At 50.8% G+C, this 17,742-nt stretch overlaps 1 protein-coding gene across 1 annotated transcript in view; it reads left to right on the top strand.

Annotated features, from left to right (window-relative positions):
• Window positions 1-17,742, top strand: part of UNC13C (unc-13 homolog C) — a 132,481-nt gene that overhangs the window by 54,218 nt on the left and 60,521 nt on the right. The window contains exons 7-9 of the mRNA XM_079953541.1: window positions 1,756-1,975; window positions 3,807-4,034; window positions 6,850-6,991. Of these exons, the coding sequence (XP_079809667.1) occupies window positions 1,756-1,975; window positions 3,807-4,034; window positions 6,850-6,991 (590 nt within the window). The remainder of the gene's footprint in view (window positions 1-1,755; window positions 1,976-3,806; window positions 4,035-6,849; window positions 6,992-17,742) is intronic.

The following is a 17,742-nucleotide window of genomic DNA, read 5'->3' as shown; positions in this document are numbered from 1 at the left end:
GTTGCCTAGCCCTTTCTCGGTGTGCTGTGTGTGATAAAAAGCAATTGCTGCTCTCTTGCAATGCTCCCAGCTGATGCTTTTGTTTTCTCTACCAATCTCTTTGTCCCAGTTTGCATTTGGCAGCAACGGCTCTCTGGAGTGCTTTCCCCATATATATATATTTTTCTATGGAGGTGTTTTCCTGTGATGCTCCCAAGCACCATCAGAGGTGGGCCGGATCAGCCCCCAAACTGCTCAAGTGCTGAGCATCCCTATAGTAGAGCCTTTTCTAGCTGACGTCAATGGGAAGCCAGTGCTGACTCAAACCTCCTTCTCAGGAAACCATTCTAAGCAGACCGAAGGGTGCCATTAGGAGAGCTGGAGAAGGCAAGGCAGATGGTCTGCTGCTCTGCAGGGGCCTTGTTTGTTAGCACTGGACTCGCTTTCAATGCTAATGAGACCATCTCTGGTGCTAATTAGTGGATTGTGTGAATCAGCACCCTGGAGATAGATGGGCAGGAGCATCACATCTGAACCCCTTCACATCTGAAGCGGGAGATTTTGCCTGTGACTTAGCATGTAGCCACTCAAGGCACAGCGTTCAGATCAGAGAGTTCCTCTTTGCCATCACATCAGCAGAGACTGCTTTCCTTGGCCAGCAAGTGCCACAGTCCTTGAGACATGGTGGAGTCACTGGTCCAGGCCACTGGGTTTCACTGGGAGTCAAGCTCGCAAGAAAGGACTTCTGGTATCCTGCCAGCAGCTGGCTTTGCTCCCCTGCTCTCATGGCAAAGAGCCACGGCATGGGCTGAGCAAGTGTCACCATGTGCCACCCCAGAGGCAAGAGCCTGTGTGTGGCAAATGAGTCAGGGGGCTGTAGAAGAAGGAACAGGAGGGGACGTCCGCCAGCCCCCTGCCTTTGTCCAGCTAAGGAAGCCATTCTGGGGAACTGATTCCCTGCCCCCAGGAGCCCACACAGGTGTCTCCTGAGCACCAGACATGCCAGCATGGCATAAGTGATGTGAGGCTGCAGTCTTTGTAATGGCTGCCTGATCACCATTCCTTTCTCCTTCTGGCGACATGTTTTTCTGCAACCGTCTCAGAGATTGCAAGGAGCCAGGGGCTGACTTCTAGGTTCAGGGGGAAAGGGTCTCCTGTGCTGTAAGAGAACAGCTTCCTGGTACTATTGTCTTTTTATAGATCTTCTCAGAATGTACCTGTATAGATATAGCTGGTATTATTATTATTATTATTATTATTATTATTATTATTATTATTATTATTATTATTTTGTGCCCTCTTGGCACAGTGTCCTGTGTGGGGGAAACCCCTGCGCAGCCCTAAATCTGGTGTGGACACTGGGCAGCCCCCAGCTCTCTCTGCAAAGACACACCAATGCTTGACCAGCTCTTGTGGTGCTTTTGAGCACCTTCCTCTTCCAAGGGCCTCAGAGCAAGTCAGCAAGAGCTCGGCTGACAAGAGCCTCTCGCACTGAGGCACGTGCTCTGCAACGCTTCAGCAAAAGCTTTGTAACAGGAGCTTGAACATGCATGAAAGAATGATTAGACCAGTGGTTCTCAGTTGGTGGTTTGCAGACCCCACCCAGGAGCTCCGTGGCACCATTCACATAACCAAAGCTACCCCAGGGATCGAAATTTTCAAAAGTAGGGAGTCCGTGGCTTGGCTTTTGTAAAACAGGAGGCCTGCAGTACTTAGCCAATTGGGAACTGTGAGCCGCTTTGTTGATGTGTCTGGATGTGTTTTGTGTCCCCTCAGAAAATGCACGTCTTCAGAAAAACCCTTCAGGCCCTCATCTACCCCATGTCCTCCACCACGCCACACTACTTTGAAGTGTGGACGGCCACCGCCCCCACCTACTGCTACGAGTGTGAGGGTCTCCTCTGGGGCATCGCCAGGCAGGGAATGAGGTGCACAGAGTGTGGGGTCAAGTGCCATGAGAAGTGCCAGGATCTCCTCAATGCGGACTGTTTGCAGAGTGAGTAGTCTGAGGGGCACCTGGTGTGGGCACAGCTCCTGCCCTTCTTAGTGCTGCTTGCCCCTCCCCCTTTGCGAGGGGGGCAGGGCAGGGCCACCTGAGGCAAACTGCAAAATGGTGCCCTCACCCCTCACCCCGCCTGGTAAGAAGATCTACACCAGGCATAGGCAAACTCAGCCCTCCAGATGTTTTGGGACTACAATTCCCATCAGCATTAGCTAACAGGACCAGTGGTCAGGGATGATGGGAACTGTAGTCCCATCTGGAGGGCCAAGTTTGCCTATGCCTGATCCACACCAAAAACAAGGGAAGAAGAGAAATCTACATCAGGATCTGCTGTCCCTGTGGATCCTGCCACCCTGTCTCATGGGTGTCCCAGCTCTGGGGCATGGGCTCCTCCTGTGGTTTGGGGTGGCAACAGAAGCCTGTTGGAGCAGCCCTGGCAGTGGCAAGGGAGAGTCTGCTTGGCACATCGCAAAGCCCAAGGAAACGGTTGGGCTGCTCGGACGGCAATGACACCACTAATCTCACAGGGGCTCCAGGTGGCAGGATGGACAGTGAAGTGCCTGAGTGGAGGTGACATAGTATCTCTGGGCAGGCAGGCACCCCTAACACTGAATGGGTCCTGTGCTTCCCCCAACCCACCCTGTGTTCTGGTCTCAATGATCTTCCACCTCATTTGGGTTTCACTCAGTTGGGCACTGTCTGCATTTAGCTCCAGTTTCACTAGATAAAACTCTTCCTCCTCCTTTGCTTTTAAACCCACCAGGTTTCCAGCTGGCTAAAGAGATTGCATGAGGCCCCTTGTCACCTCTCGCCAAAAGCCATCCAGTGGCCCAGAGACCTCTCTCTTCTTGAGTCTCTCCTCTGTTGCCGCGCTGCTGCCACCTGATGCGCAGGCCCCCAGGAGTGTGGCTTGGCTGCCTCGTGGCACAGAAACAAGGGAGGCTTGCTGGCTGCTCTGGTGTCATTTGTCAGCATTCTACTTCACCCCCTGTGACCTGCAGCCAAGCAGAAAAAGATGGGCTGGCCAGAAATGCCACCTTGCCTTTTTATCTGCAGCCACCATTGCCCTCCGTCCCCAGTCAGTGCAGTTGGTCTCTTGCAGCCTATGCTAGGCTGATCCAGGCAGGGATGGGCTGCAAACGAGCCTCTCTAAAGCCCACCACCAAAGATTCCTGGTTGGGTGCTCTATTGTACTGTGACACCCCTACCCCCTTGGCAGTTGATCTCTGTGATCCACTAGGAATCCCATTATTTTGCAAAGATCCAGAAAAGTCAGAATATTGGCATCCCTGGCTTTGCTTCAGGGCAGGAAAAACCATCATTTTGGGGGATCAGCATCTGTGCCAGACTTCGGGCTTCCATTTCGATGTCTTTCTGGAAGCCCCTCCAGGCATGAACTGACGTCACAACATCAAGGGGCCTCTCTGTGTGCTGTGGTCTACGTGCACCACACATGGAACCAGATGTCCCTGGTGGAAGGAAGGGGCTTCATCCATGCTGTGCAGGACACACAGAAAGCAAGAGGAGGGTCAGCTTTCGCCAACCTTATGCCCTCCAGCTGTTGTGAACTACAATTCCCATCATCCCTGGCTAGTTCAGGTTGTCCAAAACAGCTGGAGGGTATCAGGTTGGCAAAGGCGTCAATGAAAGACCCGCCTGGCCAGGCACCTTCTGTGTCATTGAGGGCAGCTGTTTTCCAGATTTCAGCAGCGTCACCTTCTCCTCATAGAAGGTGACCCAATATTACTCCAGCTGCCGCAATGACAACTACTGCTATAGTAGTGCATTGTTAAATGTTGCTAATGCCGTTGTTATGTCACCTTAGGGGCAGCGGAGAAGAGTTCAAAGCACGGTGCTGAGGATAAGACCCAGAATATTATTACAGCAATGAAGGAGCAAATGAAGATCAGGGAGCGAAACAGGCCAGAAGTTTTTGAACTGATCCAGGAAATGTTCCAGATCCCCAAGGAGGACTTTGTACAGCACACCAAGGCAGCCAAACAGAGTGTCCTGGATGGGACATCCAAGTGGTCAGCAAAGATCACCATCACGGGTGAGAGGATTCCCCCTTTTCAGCTGGAGAACTCTCTCTGGCCAAAGCTCCCTTTTCCCTTCCAGCCCAGGTGGTTACAAAATGGCATTTACAGAATACAAACAGAAAGAGGGTCTCTGGTGTGTGGTTGTTTCTCTGGGTGTGCAAAGTAGAAAGATAGTGTACACCCTGATCTCACGAGGTGGTCCATGCCGCCTCCAAGCTGGTGCAGAACAGTTTGCCACCTTGAAACCCCCCAGTGGGGTGAGGACTGCAAGCAATTCCCATTTACACTTTGAATGCCAAACTTTTTGCATAAACAGTTTGTGGGAGGTAGTCAAAGTAGCCCATAACTACATCTCCTCTGTTGGGTGCTTCCTTGATTTCATTCATCTTCAGGGGGATGATAGCACATCCCCAGTACTTAAAAAAATAATAATTCAAGAAACAGAATATAAGCATAACATTATCATCCCCAGTACTAAACTGCACTTGAGGCTTGGTATCACCACCCACAATGATTTTGCCAGGGAAGTCTGTCTCTTTGGGGATTTCTAGGTTGCTAGACTCAATGCCCTATTCGATGTACAGAGCAGCATCACCTACAATAGTCCTTCCTTTAAAATTTAGATCTGGTCAAGGCAGCAGTTGCTGCAGGTGACTTAAGATGTCCTCAATGCAGCCTAGGAGAACAGTTTGTCCAGTAGCCATAACAACTGGGTGGTCCACAGGGCTTATAAAAGCCTTGGTTCATGATACTGTGTTGGTGCTGACACCCATCTGTCTTGGGAGACTGTGGAATGCGCCTCCATGGGTGAAGTCAAACTGCTGTGTTAGCAGCAACGAAGTGACCTCCCCCGGGCTCAAACTTGGGCAGTGTATATGGAGGTCCTGGGCAGCCCAGACAACAAGACCTCTCTCTTAGCCTTGCTGATGTGGTCCAAAGGAAAGCAGAGCAAGACGTTTGGCACCAGATTGGCTGTAGGAGTTGACCAGAGGAGACATCACAGGCACCATCCTGGTTTGAGAAGCCACACAACCTCCCTTCCCCAAGATCTGCAGACTTTCTTCTGAATGGACCCACCCTGGGGGGGTGGAGACAGGTCTGCTGCTGAGTCAGATTGCGGGGGCGGGGAATGGGACAGGACAGGACAGGGACACAGCATTCTGATCCCATCATTTCTCTGATGAGGCAGTTAATGAGCTGGGCTGTCCCTACTAGTGGCAGTTCAAAAACGTTAACTAAATGCTCCTGTCTCAATGCTTTAAATCACGTGGATCCAACTTACAAAGCAAATATTTGCTGATGGTCAGAGGGGGGCCGAGGGGAGGGAGTGTGGCACATCCCAGTTGGCTTTCAAGCCGACAGAGAGACTTGCACAGTTATGAATTGCGATGGAGGAGTCAACTGACAAGTGTTTGTATTTATAGCAGCATAAACACACATTAGCGATGATAAATCCTGACATCTGTTTTCTTGGCGAAAGGCAGCTACAGGGAAGCTGGCTGTCTCTGTAACTGGAGGTTGTAGCCGGGACACCATGCTCTGCAAGAGGGAATGGCTCAGGAAATAGGCTCCTGGGGTCTGAAGGCAGCTCTCGGGGTGGAGGGGGGCATTGGAACAAGCATCTTGTTCCAAAGTAATACCTGGACATTTCTCCTGGGAGATGTTTCTTGCTCTGGGGGAGAGGACAGCTTACCTTATGGGAGAAGGAGCGGAGCACAGTGGGTCAATGTCATGGCTTGGAAGGTGCAAGGAAACACCTGGAGGACCACCTGCTATTGGTAATCTTTGAGTTGCACAGAACTCTGTGTGCTCTCAGAGCTGAGAAGGCACAACTCTTTTTGGGCGAGACCAGAGCAGAGTCTACCTTGCATGACCGAGAGGAGGCCAAGTTTGTTTTCTCCATTCCCCCCACCCCTTGGGGGGTGGAAATCCTCAAAGGCCTCGCAGCCTGGTTCTCACATTGTCTCACTGCATTATTTTTCCTGGTTTTTTTTGCAATGGTGTTGTTTGTTTTTAACACCTGCTTGAGTGGTGTTTTTCCCCCTGCATGGATAATCCCCGTGTAGGACAAAAAAACTGCTTGTCCTTCGGTCACCGTGTCCGAAAACTAAGCCTTTGGAAGAGGCAGCCAGCTCCTCCCCAGAGCCAGCCAGGATGTCAGCCAAAGGGAGGTGCCAGGAGAGAGACACCCCTATAACCTCATGCTGGCATTTCCTGCAATGCTTACTGATAACTGGGAATAGAGCCAGGGTACCTGAGCTCTTTGCTGACTGTGGAAGGGTAGCCAGCCTTCGCCCTGATCCAGCTGTTGGAAAGCAACTCTTTCTACATTCCAGAGAATCTGGAACTATTAGGGACACAGGAAGGTGTCCTCTACAGAGTCAGGCCATGGAGCCATACTGCTCAGTCTTGTCTACACTGACTGGCAGCCAGCAGTCTCCAGGGTCTCCAGCTGGTGCAGGGGAATAGCTAGGGTCTGGTTAGGTTGGCCCTTGCCAAGGGCGCAAGCCCAGGGGACACAAAAGACACGCTGCTCTACTCTGGCTCTACTCTGGGGGGCTCCTCCTTCATCTAAGAACACTGGAAGTGGCCTCATTCTGACTTAGTCCACCTAGTTCCATCACCTTTGAGCTGGAGATTCTGAGGACTGGACCTGGGACCTTCCATGTGTTCTTCTGCCCAGCACCAGCCCTTTAACCCCCTTTTTTGCAGGGGGGTGGGTGGGGACACTGGTCACAACGCCGTTGGCCAGGCCTAGTTTTATCAACTTGTGTCCTCCACCCCCCTCTCTCTCTCTCCCTCTCTCTCTTTCTTCCTCCTCTCTTTCAGTGGTCTGTGCTCAGGGCTTGCAGGCCAAGGATAAAACTGGCTCCAGTGACCCGTACGTCACGGTGCAAGTGGGCAAGACCAAAAGGAGGACAAAAACCATATTTGGGAACCTTAATCCAACATGGGATGAGAAGTTCTATTTGTGAGTATTCCTTCCTCTTTTGGCTTTCTGGAGTGCATTACTCAGGAGTAAATGTTGCCTGCAACACATGCCATTCCTTACTCCTGTGATTCATCATGTTTACCTGGGTGTTTGCATCTTGGGCCTTATTAAAAGCCCAATCCACAGACTCTCATTGTGGCTTCTAACTCACAACCACAATGTGGGTTGGTGTGGACTTCAAGTTCATGTGACAATGATGCTGGAGTGCAATGGACCCAGGGAAGCATGGCCACCCTAGAGATTGAAGGTAGATTCAGTGGTCTCTTTGGGGAGGGGGTGCCCTCAGCCCTTCCTTCATTTGGCCAGGGGGCCGGGGTGGCATGGAGCTCGGAGCATATGTGAGGCCACCCCTGGTGACTGTAGAAGCCAGAGAGAAAGAGCAAGGTTGAGTATTTGGCTGCTCCAAAGATGGAGTACCAGCTATTAGAACTTAACACCAAATACAGCAGCCAGGAATGGGGCCATTTGAAACATCCCAGTGGTTTTGCATTTAGCATACAATAACTGCAGGCCTGAAACTGTGGAAATGGGCTCTCTCTGGAGCATTTTTCTGGGGGACATTGATTTCTAGATTGGAGAGGATGCTGGGATGTGCCTCTGGGATGTTCAACTCAATTTAGTGGCATGCATTTTCTTATTAGATTATTGTTATGTTTCAGCTGCATAATTTATAAATATGCCGTAATGAAAGTGGAAGTACATTCACGAGATGGATGCCTTCCGTTGGTGTGTCTGGCGTTGCTCTAGGAAGTTAGAATTTTAAAAATGTTTTTAATAAAAGATGTCTTCTCAGGCAGATCAGGCAATGGCAGGAAGAAGATTTTGCTTTCCTTCAGAGGCGGGAAAAACATCTTTCTTTATGAGTTGTGCACCTTATGGATGAAGGCCTGGGACATGCTGGTGTCTGTTTATAGCTTAATCATAGCTGATCCAGGACTTTTATGTGGCCAACCTTGACTTTAATTGGTTGCTTGTGAGCACCCAGCCAGGCAGTAGATGAAATGCAAGATGGAGTAGGTGAGAGGGGGCCCTTTCTTTGGCAGGATGCCATATTGCTGGCTTGGCAAGGAGGCATGGATATTTATTCCTCCAGTGAGCTGCTGCCAATCAGCGTAGACAGCATAGAGCGGGATAAAGTCTGCCTCCTCTCTTCAGGTGATCCCAGGAAGGGGCTTTTCTGGAGAGATTGTGGAGACTGTGGCCTATTCCTTCCTGGAAATGCTTATTTCTGGCTAGGCCCATTGCTGGGAATCACATCTGCTGGAGGCCTCTAATGGTAATTGGAACATGTGGCCATAGACTCTAAAAACCCCTGACCACGTTTGCATCTCTGAGCAGGTTTGCTGAAAGGGCCTCTTCCTTTCTGAAGCACGATGAGGATTCTGAGAAGGGAATGGGGCCTCTTGCATTGAACTGTGAAAGCAGGAAGCAGGTGTCTGAGCAACAGTTTCAGTGAGCAGAATAGCAAAGGCACTTGCGGGTGATGATGGAAAAGAGGCTCGCTGGGTGTTCATTGAGCAAATGGAATCTGGGCAGAGATTGGGCAGAGGGCTGGACAGTCTTGTGAGGTTTGCCCACTCAAACAAAAGGCCAAGGGGTCTGGGTGTTGTCTTTGGCTGGGTGCCTGTGGCATGGCATAGGGTAGGGGACACGGGTGGTGCTTTAGTCTAAACCACTGAGCCTCTTGGGCTTGCCGATCAGAACGTTGGTGGTTTGAATCCCCGCGATAGAGTGAGCTCCCGTTGCTCTGTCCCAGCTCCTGACAACCAAGCAGTTTGAAAGCATGCCAGTGCAAGTAGATAAATAGGTAAACAGCAGGAAAGTAAATGGTGTTTCCATGTGCTCTGGTTTCTGCCACAGTGTCTCGTTGCGCCGGAAGCGGTTTAGTCATGCTGGCCACATGACCTGGAAAGCTGTCTGTGGACAAATGCTGGCTCCCTCAGCCTGAAGCGAGATGAGCGTCACACCCCATAGTCACCTTTGAGTGGACTTAACCATCCAGGGGTCCTTTACCTTCCCTTTACCTTGGGGGAGTCCAATGAAACTGAGTGCAGGTTGAGGACGAGATAGAAGATGGCTGTTAGTTTTGAGGGCAGGACCAAAGTGGGATCCTCCACAAAATACGTTGCAGGGAGGAGGAGGAGCATCTCCTCACCTGGGTTCCAGCCAGCTGCACCCAACCTCTAGAATACTCTATTCCATTCCTTCCTCAAGCAGTCACCATCCCAATGCCCACTTAGCATGCTCAGTCTTGGTGTGTTTGTGTATTGGGAGGTTTCCCACTTAGGATTTTAAAGAAAGGTGTTTTTTGTGCTTCTTCAAACTAGGGGCTCTGCCTTTTGCTTCTCTCTCTCTGCACACACCAGCTGCATTCACTGTTAGAGGGAGTGATGCTCAGCATTTGGGCCTGCTAGCTCACATGCACACACCTATCCTCCTTTGGGCTATATTTTACAGTAAGAGCTTCAATTTGCCCTGATGCAGAGCCCTCTCTGGGCCATGCACTGGCCTCCTGGTCCCCTCAGCTTTCCTACTTTTCTCACAGATGACTTGCCTGCCCACAGGCCACAGCCACTCGTGTCCATGGTGACAGTTCCCCAAGCCCAGGGCCACCTTGACCCCACTGAGGGGTGTCCCCTTCCTCCTGAGCAGCCAACTGGATTCCCTGGAGGTTGCCTTCCTTTTCTGAAGGGTTCGCTGTAATTCTGCTTCTCTTTTGCCAGGCTCTTGGCCAGCCTCTTGCCTTTCTCTGGCTCGGTGGCACCCAGGCAGGCCTGTGTGCTTGGGGCTCCGGCTGCATGGACCAACAACCCCACACATTTTCTGAGCTTCAGAGCAACACTTTTCTAACCTGAAATTTTGCCTTTGCTTCCTATCTGGGTGGCTGACTCCGGATGCCTCTTTTGGCTGGCTGTCTCTTGCTTGCCATCTGGCATCAGTAAACAGCTTCCGCCTGTGCCGGCTGTTTGATCCAAAATAAGCAAATAAATGTTAATTAACTCAAATAACACAAACAGTGGAGCTTTGGAAATCCACGATTTGCTCTCTTCGCCAACACATTCATTCTGGGCAAGTTGCGATCACTTGACTTAGCCTTGGCAGCAAACTTGGGGAGGTGCACAACCACCACCCCTCACGTACAAATTCGGCAGTGGGGTTGGGAGTCCTCCATGGAAGCACAAGACGGCTGTGCACAACAGCGCTGATGATTGGCTTCTCCCTGAGATGCAACAGAACAACCCTCCTCTGAGCAGCTTCTCAGCTTCTCAAAAGGTGCATGTGCATGTTTGAAATAAGGTCACAAATATTCAGTTGCATCAACAATCAAGCCCCACTTCAGAAAGCAGTAATAATTTTTAAAAAGAAGTCCAAATGTTCACCTGAAGCTTTGGGGGGGGGTGTGCCAAAGAGACCATCAAATCAGCATTGGGTCCACTGAGAATTCCCTTTGGCTCATAGTGGCTAGAAGCCCACCCCATAGCTGTCAACTTTCCCCTTTTTTTAAGGGAAATTCCCTTATTCGGAATAGGATTCCTCGCAAGAAAATGGAAAAGTTGACAGCTATGGCCCACCCACCAGTCCTTGTTCTCCCCAGGCCACTCCTCTGCTGCTCTGGAAGACTGGGCGAGGCACACAGGCACAGCGGAGAAATCCAGTTGCTGGTGTGGGCCGTTGCAGCAAAGACAGAGAGCCAGTGATTGCCAAGGGTGCAAGGGATATGAGGAGGGTGCCAGTACAGCTCCGTTGCCAAGGGCACAAAGGAGCCTAGGTGCACCTCTGAATGCAGAGCTGCTTAGGGGCATGGAACTGAAAGGGAACGGGAAGCCCCCATATTTGCTGCTCAGTGAATGAAGAGAGAGACTTTCATCACCCTAAAGGAGAACTTCATGAAAGGCATAAGAGCCATGTAATGGGGCTGTGGCTGCAACCCTACATAGCCCCATGCTGAGCACAGCATAACTTCCTTGTTTTGAGTAAAAGTCCTTTTGCTCTGCAGCTTTACATAAAGTAAAAGTCCAGCGCAGTTTCGGTAATCGGCTTAAGAACTGAGCAGTTACTGTGCATGTACATCCAGCTGATGTCCAAAGGAGGAAAGAGTTCCTTGCCTGACCACAAACCATGATGGCTCTGAAATGCTTCTTGTGTGGAAGGCAACGACGTGTGTCATGATGTGCAGGGACCTGGAGAAGCCAGGGGGTAGATCCAAGTGTGGCAGCAGCAGCAGCAGCAGCTGGGAGGGCAGCACGGCCCCTTTTGCCCTACCCACCAGCAAAGGAGAGGGAGAGAGACACCATTCACTCACGCGCAGGACTCGTAGTTCTCTAGATCCAAAGAAACACCCGCCCACACAGAACACACATATAAGCAAGCAGTACTCCAGTGCTTATCTTGTGAACTTTCCTTTTAAATTGTTCAATCATGGCAAAGGCTCCAGTTTCAAAAAAAAAGGACAGGTGGGGGAGGTCTGATCTCTCCTCCACTTTCAGTTGTTTTCCCAGATATGCAGGGGAGGAAAAGGGGTTGGGGAAAGAGAAGATAAAGGATATTCTCAAGCCCTTCCCAGTACTCACCCACCCCAACACATGATGCTTCAGCTACTGAGCACCCTTTTCCACCAGCCGCCTTTCTCCCCTGACTCAGGAACAGACCACGTCCTCCACTTTGTGGAGGGAAACCCCTTTTGCTCTCCCACCACACAGATGTGCTTGCGCACACACAAATACGCCCCCTTTGGGAAGGAGAAGGAAGGAGTCTAAGACCCTGCCAGAGCCCTCACACCTCCTTCACAAAACCCCTGATTGTCCTCAACTTAAGGGGGCAGCTCCCCAAATTTTCCAGGGGGGATAAAAGGACCTGGGCCCCTCAGAGTTGGTGCCTATGAAAGACAGCATCCCTCTGAATGATGCCAGTAGCTGGGAACCACAAGAGGGGAGAGTTGCCACTGTTGCTCTTGTAGGCAGCCAGCTGGGGCAATTGGTTGGCCACCATGGGATCAGGACCCTGGGCTGATGCAGAAGACTTTGGGATCAGTTCACAGTGAAATCGAAAGGCTCCAGTGATGCCTGAAACCCTGGAGGGACCCTGTCCATCAAATGCAGGATGGGCCAATCCATTGGCTGGGTCAATTGAAGGCAACTTCCAGGCTGTTTCTCATCCCCACTCTCCCACCCTGAAGCTGGAAGTGCTGAAACAAGCATAGGCAGCCTTTGAAGGGCCTGGTGGGGATTTTCTCTGGCAGAGTCACCCTGTGTGCAGTCAAGGAAGCCCCTCTGCCACTGAACAAGTGAGTCTGCCTGCAATGAAGTTTTCTTGTGAGAGAAATAGAGGGGGGAAGCCCAGGAGATCAGCCACTGATTTGCATGACAACAGATTGGACAGGAAGAAAGGGTTCTCTCTCTCTCTCTCTCTCTCTCTCTCTCTCTCTCTCTCTCTCTCTATTAGCATGTCTACAATGACCCCAAGCAAAGTTTAGATTTGAGCTACTGGATCAATTAGAATAAAGCAGATTGGAACAGGGCAGAATTGGGGCAGAGCCTCCCTGGGCCCCCAAATCTGGTTCTGTGCCCTGAGCCATGACAAGGATTTGAATCCCCAAGAGGGTCCTTTTGCAGGGGCACATCCACTAAACATCAGTTCCTGTCTGGATTCTGGGATGGCCACTGGAGTGCCTACCCTGTCGTACTCTGCTACCAGGAGGCTGAAGGCTGCTGGGGCCATGAGAAATAAGGCATGGTGGTGGATGAAGATATTCATAGACAAAGCAAGATGGCCATGTTTGCCAAAGAGTGAGGCAGCCCCAGAGGATCATGGGGATGGGATGGAAAGGTGGTCCCAGTCAGGTCAAGACTTAGAACCGCCTGGCCTAAGATCTGATGACAAAACTTCAAAGCACCACAGGTGTTCACAGGGTGTATGGCTGACACTCTGCTGATGCCCCAGGCAAGAAAGAAAATTTTGCAAGTTCTTGTGGAAGGCTTGGATGGTATGTCATCATTTCCATGCAAAGCGGTGCTGTTTCAAATGCAGCCCTCTGATTAAGAGAACCGGGTGGAATGCACTGTTGCTGCCATTTGAGGAAACTTTTTGAGAACTGTAGCTGTCCGCAGAACTATGAAATTGGAAAGAGGTCCGCCAAAGGGCACCAAGGCCAGCCCTAGCCAGCCAGCCAACTGCTCCCCTTGAAAGGCATTTGCAGGTGTCCTATAACCTGCTTCTGTTCTCCACAGCTCCCCCCATTTAGACTGCTCCTCTTTGGAGCTCTGCCCAGAGTTCAGGGCTGTGCTTAGAACATGCAGGGTGATGAATTAATGAATGAATATGCTTCTCCCTGCACCATTTTCTCTCCCACTTCCAGTACTACTAGCAGCTTAGACTTTATATTGTCAACAAGAAGAAGAGTGGTAGTGTCTTCTCTTCCTGGGATCAGACCCCTGCTTCAGTCTAGGAGCCCCCCTGGGCTCTTTCCCCCTTTGAGGAGATGGAGATCTAGACCTGTCAGCCTCTAGGAGCAGAGGGAGGTTTGTTGTGGCTTTGCTTATGAGCCGTCCAGCGCTGAGTCAGAATCCAGCCTCTTAGGGAACAGCCGAGAATAGGTCCCTGGTATGGCCGGGTAGGGACTCCTTCAGCCAGTGCTGGCTGTGGCTGGAGATAGTGCTGGCTACCAAGGAACCTGCCTTCCCAGCAATGTCATGGGATTTGAATATCCCAAGAGTGAGTTAGTTTTACTCCTGCATGTATCAGTCTCCACATGGCCTCTGGGATTAATAGAAATGGCCAAGGATTTAAAGCGTGCAGCTTTCTGGTTACAAGTATGGATTTACTTTACATTATGCAAATTGTTTCTTTGACCCTGCTTGGTCTTTAAATAATCCTGTGTTTGCTTTTGAAGACTGATTACAAGGAGAAGCGGTTCTGTTGTTGGGTTAAGGGAGGATGTTCTGTTTATCTGCCTGATCCCTCTTCCTCCCTCCATGATCGCCCAGTATAGAATTCAGGGCCAAAGAAAACTATGCTGATAGCTCCATAGGTTGAAACGTGGAGCTGCCTCAGTCATGTAGAAAGGAGAAAGGGTGCAATTTTAATTGCAGGGGGAAGGGCAAGTGGATGGGAGGGCTTGGTACTTATCTGAACACCCACACCCAATGGCTGATAAGGTCAGAGCCCTCTGCCCCTCTAGCAAAAGTGGCTGGGGCAAGTCTGTATCTAAGTGCATGGAATGGTCTCCATCATCTCGACCACAGCCCTAGAAATGACGGAGAACGTTGACGTTCCAGTAGTGAGGCACAGAGGTAGCCCAGTCCCCAAGTCCCTGGGATTTCAGTCATGCTGCCTCTATCAAAGGCAGGAAGCTCATTCCTGCATTTCTGTGGCTTACTGGAGGTGTGCAGAGCTATGTGGCATCTGCAGCAAAGGGCTTTCTTCAGGAGGTGCCTTCCTGCAGTGTCTGCTGCTGGGCAAACCAGCCCCATCCTGATCAGAAGTCAACTCCTCCCACACCAAGAAAGAGGTGGCAGCCCAGGTGAGAGGGTGGTGACAAGCCAGGACTGCCCAAGCCAGGACTGCCCAAGCCAGCTTTATGCAGGGATGAGGTCGGAACTCTGGATGCTCTCTGTCAAATACAAAAGCAAAGGGTTCAGGACCATGGACAGCAGTCTTGCAGCTCAAACCCGCAGGACAGTTACTTTCACGCTGGCCTCCTGCAAGGCTCTCCACCCTCTGGCTGCTGAAGGACTAGTGCCCTTTGATGAGGTGATTGGCTCCTTCCAGGAGGGCACTTGGTCAGCGTTTGGTGCCTCCGTGCTCTTTCTGGATGTGCGAGGCCAGCTGTGCCAGCACCACAACACTCCATGTGCACCTGGCACCTCCCTGTGGCCCCTGCATAGCCATCTGGGTTCATGCTTCTATGCCAGGAACAGCCTTCCTTGGTGAGTGCCCTGTTGCAGCATTCCCCATGCCAGGCTTCCCTGTGGCCCCGGACTGCAAGGTAGAGAAGACGGCAGGGACTAGGCTGGCTGCAGTTCAGCTGAAGGGAGAGGTGCCCAGGCACTCCTGGGTGGTGCTGAGAGACCTCCAGTCACTTTGCTCTTGTCATAATCCCTGGCTTTCTGAGGAATGTGAGGTCTGATTACATCAAATCAAGAATCCACTGAATGCAGCTTGTTTTGTGTAAAGCATCGCCACCTCCTTTGTGTACCCTCCCTCCTTGCCTTGCTACAAAACCCTCTTAATCTAAAGAGGCCAGGCACACAGTGGGGGCTGGGAGGCAAATCCCCTCCCAGGAAGAAGCTCTCACAGCTATTCAATGCATCTAATGCTTGCACGTGGCATAAGCTGCAGACACCTTGTTGTGGGCTCACAGCGCCTCGCATGTTGCTTTGGACCACGGCTTACCTCCGTTGTAACGGTTTTAGTGACAGATGGGAGATGCCCCAGTCCTGCAGGCAGAATCATAACCACAAAGCATGTGAAATGAAATAGATCACTAGATGTAAACAGATGCAAAGCCTGTGAATCGATGTTGCATTAATACTGTATGAATCGGTGAGGGGCGGTTGTAGAAGTGGCCTCCTTTTCGAAGGACTGTGTGTCCTCGGCAGTCAGGAGGCGAGGAAACCTGGAGGGAGGGGCAGCACGGAATAGGGCAGGGGGCTGAGCAAGGGACAAGGAGGGGAGGCAGGGGCAAGAGGAGGGGAGAGCAGGAAGGTCCACAGCCCCGAGGCAGGGAGCCCTTGCTTTGCATGCAAAAGGTGACAGGGAAATGAGATCCGCCTCCTGCTGCCTCTGACTTGGACCTTGAAGCTGAAAAGCTGGACCTGCAGGACCAACAGGCAGAGACCCTTGATAGAGGTTGGGGATTAACACCCAGCCTGCTCTGGCCTGCTGGAGGTGCAAGGGGAGTTTCATAACTGGCCATAGGCTGCAGATCCTTCCACTGCCCACAGACACATGATGACGTGTAGGCCTGGCTCACACATGATGATGGCTTACAAGCCTTGGGTTTTTGTCATGATAGCTTAATGTTAGGTACAAACCCAACATGCTTCCTTAAGTGTGCCTTGTTTGGCCATCCCCTTGCCAGGCTGCAGGGGCAGGAGCCAAGAGTGGCTGGGAAGCAATCGAAGCAAATCATGGCTTCTTTCATTGTGAGCTCAGCATTGTGTGTGTACCAGGCTAGTCTCCATCTTCACTTGACAGTCCCAGGTCACCAAGACCCACTGTGGCCATGTGCCCTAATCCTGACAGATGAGAATGACCTTTTTTTGAGAGTCTGAACTAGAGGAGTGAGAAGGCCTGGGGAACAATGTGGGGAAGGGAGGATGATATCTTCTGTGTTTACTATAGGCACATGTAATACCCAAATCAAAGATGCATTTCTGTACCCAGAGGGTCCTACCATGTGCACAACAGGAGCATACCACCACCACGCAGGTGGCACTGTGGTCTAAACCACTGAGCCTCTTGGGCTTGCCGATCAGAAGGTCGGCAGTTCGAATCCCTGCAATGGAGTGAGTTCCCATTGCTCTGTCCCAGCTCTTGCCAACCTAGCAGTTCGAAAGCATGCCAGTGCAAGTAGATAAATAGGTACTGCTGAGGCGGGAATGTAAACAGCATTTCCATGAGCTCTGGTTTCCGTCACGGTGTTCCTTTGTGCCAGAAGCAGTTTAGTCATGCTGGCCACATGGCCTGGAAAGCTGTCTGCAGACAAAAGCCGGCTGCCTTGACCTGAAAGCGAGACGAGCGCCGCTACCCCATAGTCGCCTTTGACTGGACTTAACTGTCCAGGGGTTCTTTACCTTTTTACCATCGCCACCAACTTTGTTGCTCGCAAATTGTTCTTTGCCTTCTTCCAGTGACTTCCGATTCAGTTTGTAGATACTAGATGCTGACCTGCAGACCTGGCCAATCCTGTACATGCCTACTCGGAAGTAAATCCCATTGAGTTCAGTGGATGTAGGCATTTTGAGGTTGCATTCCTCTGTGCCTTTTTCTAGGAGGACGCTCCACTGAACAGAGTTGGGTCTTAGGATGCAAACGGCTGCTCTGTAGTTGTCATAAATATGCCAGTACAATTGTATATCCTGGCTAAGTTACGTGTGATGTGTTTTGTGTTGTTAAAGCAGTAAAATTAGTTTACATCTGATAATAAACAGTGTATATTCTTCAGATTTCAGGTCCCTCCCCCAGGCTCAAATTTTCCAAAAGTTTCCCAGAAATCTTACACCTGTGTTCTGAGCCGCTCCAAAGTAACTTGATATCTCTTCTTGTTTCTTTCAAAATGACTACAGATTACTCTCTCTGCTGTCACTTTAAAATCTGATCAAATGGATTGTGTTGCCACTCTGTAAGTTAATTAAGACAATCAAGCACAGCAGTCAGGATTTTGTCTAGCATGCCCGGTGCAGTGAAAGTCCCTCTCCTCCCTCCCCCGCCGCCCCCAGCAAGTAAATTTGGCTCTGCCTCCCGCTACTGGTGCTGCACGGCTTTGATGCTATTTGGAGCTACTATAAAAATGCAGCGTTTTCTTCCTCCTTCAATTATTTATAGCAGGGAAGAATTGATTTTGTGAAAATGCTGCCAGTCTCCTGGGGGAAAGGAGGAGAACTAGAACTCCCACGAATAACTTCATTTAGACCTTACAAGGCCCTTGGGTTGTGGGTTCGATCCTGGCACTACCCCCATAGTGTTAAGCCTTGCTCTCTTGGGAAAATCTGCATAGCTATAAATATGCC

The sequence above is a fragment of the Podarcis cretensis genome (assembly GCF_951804945.1).
Source record: "Podarcis cretensis genome assembly, chromosome: 14".
Classification (NCBI taxonomy): domain Eukaryota; kingdom Metazoa; phylum Chordata; class Lepidosauria; order Squamata; family Lacertidae; genus Podarcis; species Podarcis cretensis.
The sequence above is the reverse complement of the archived record's forward strand: the minus strand, read 5'-3'. Positions and strand labels throughout refer to the sequence as shown.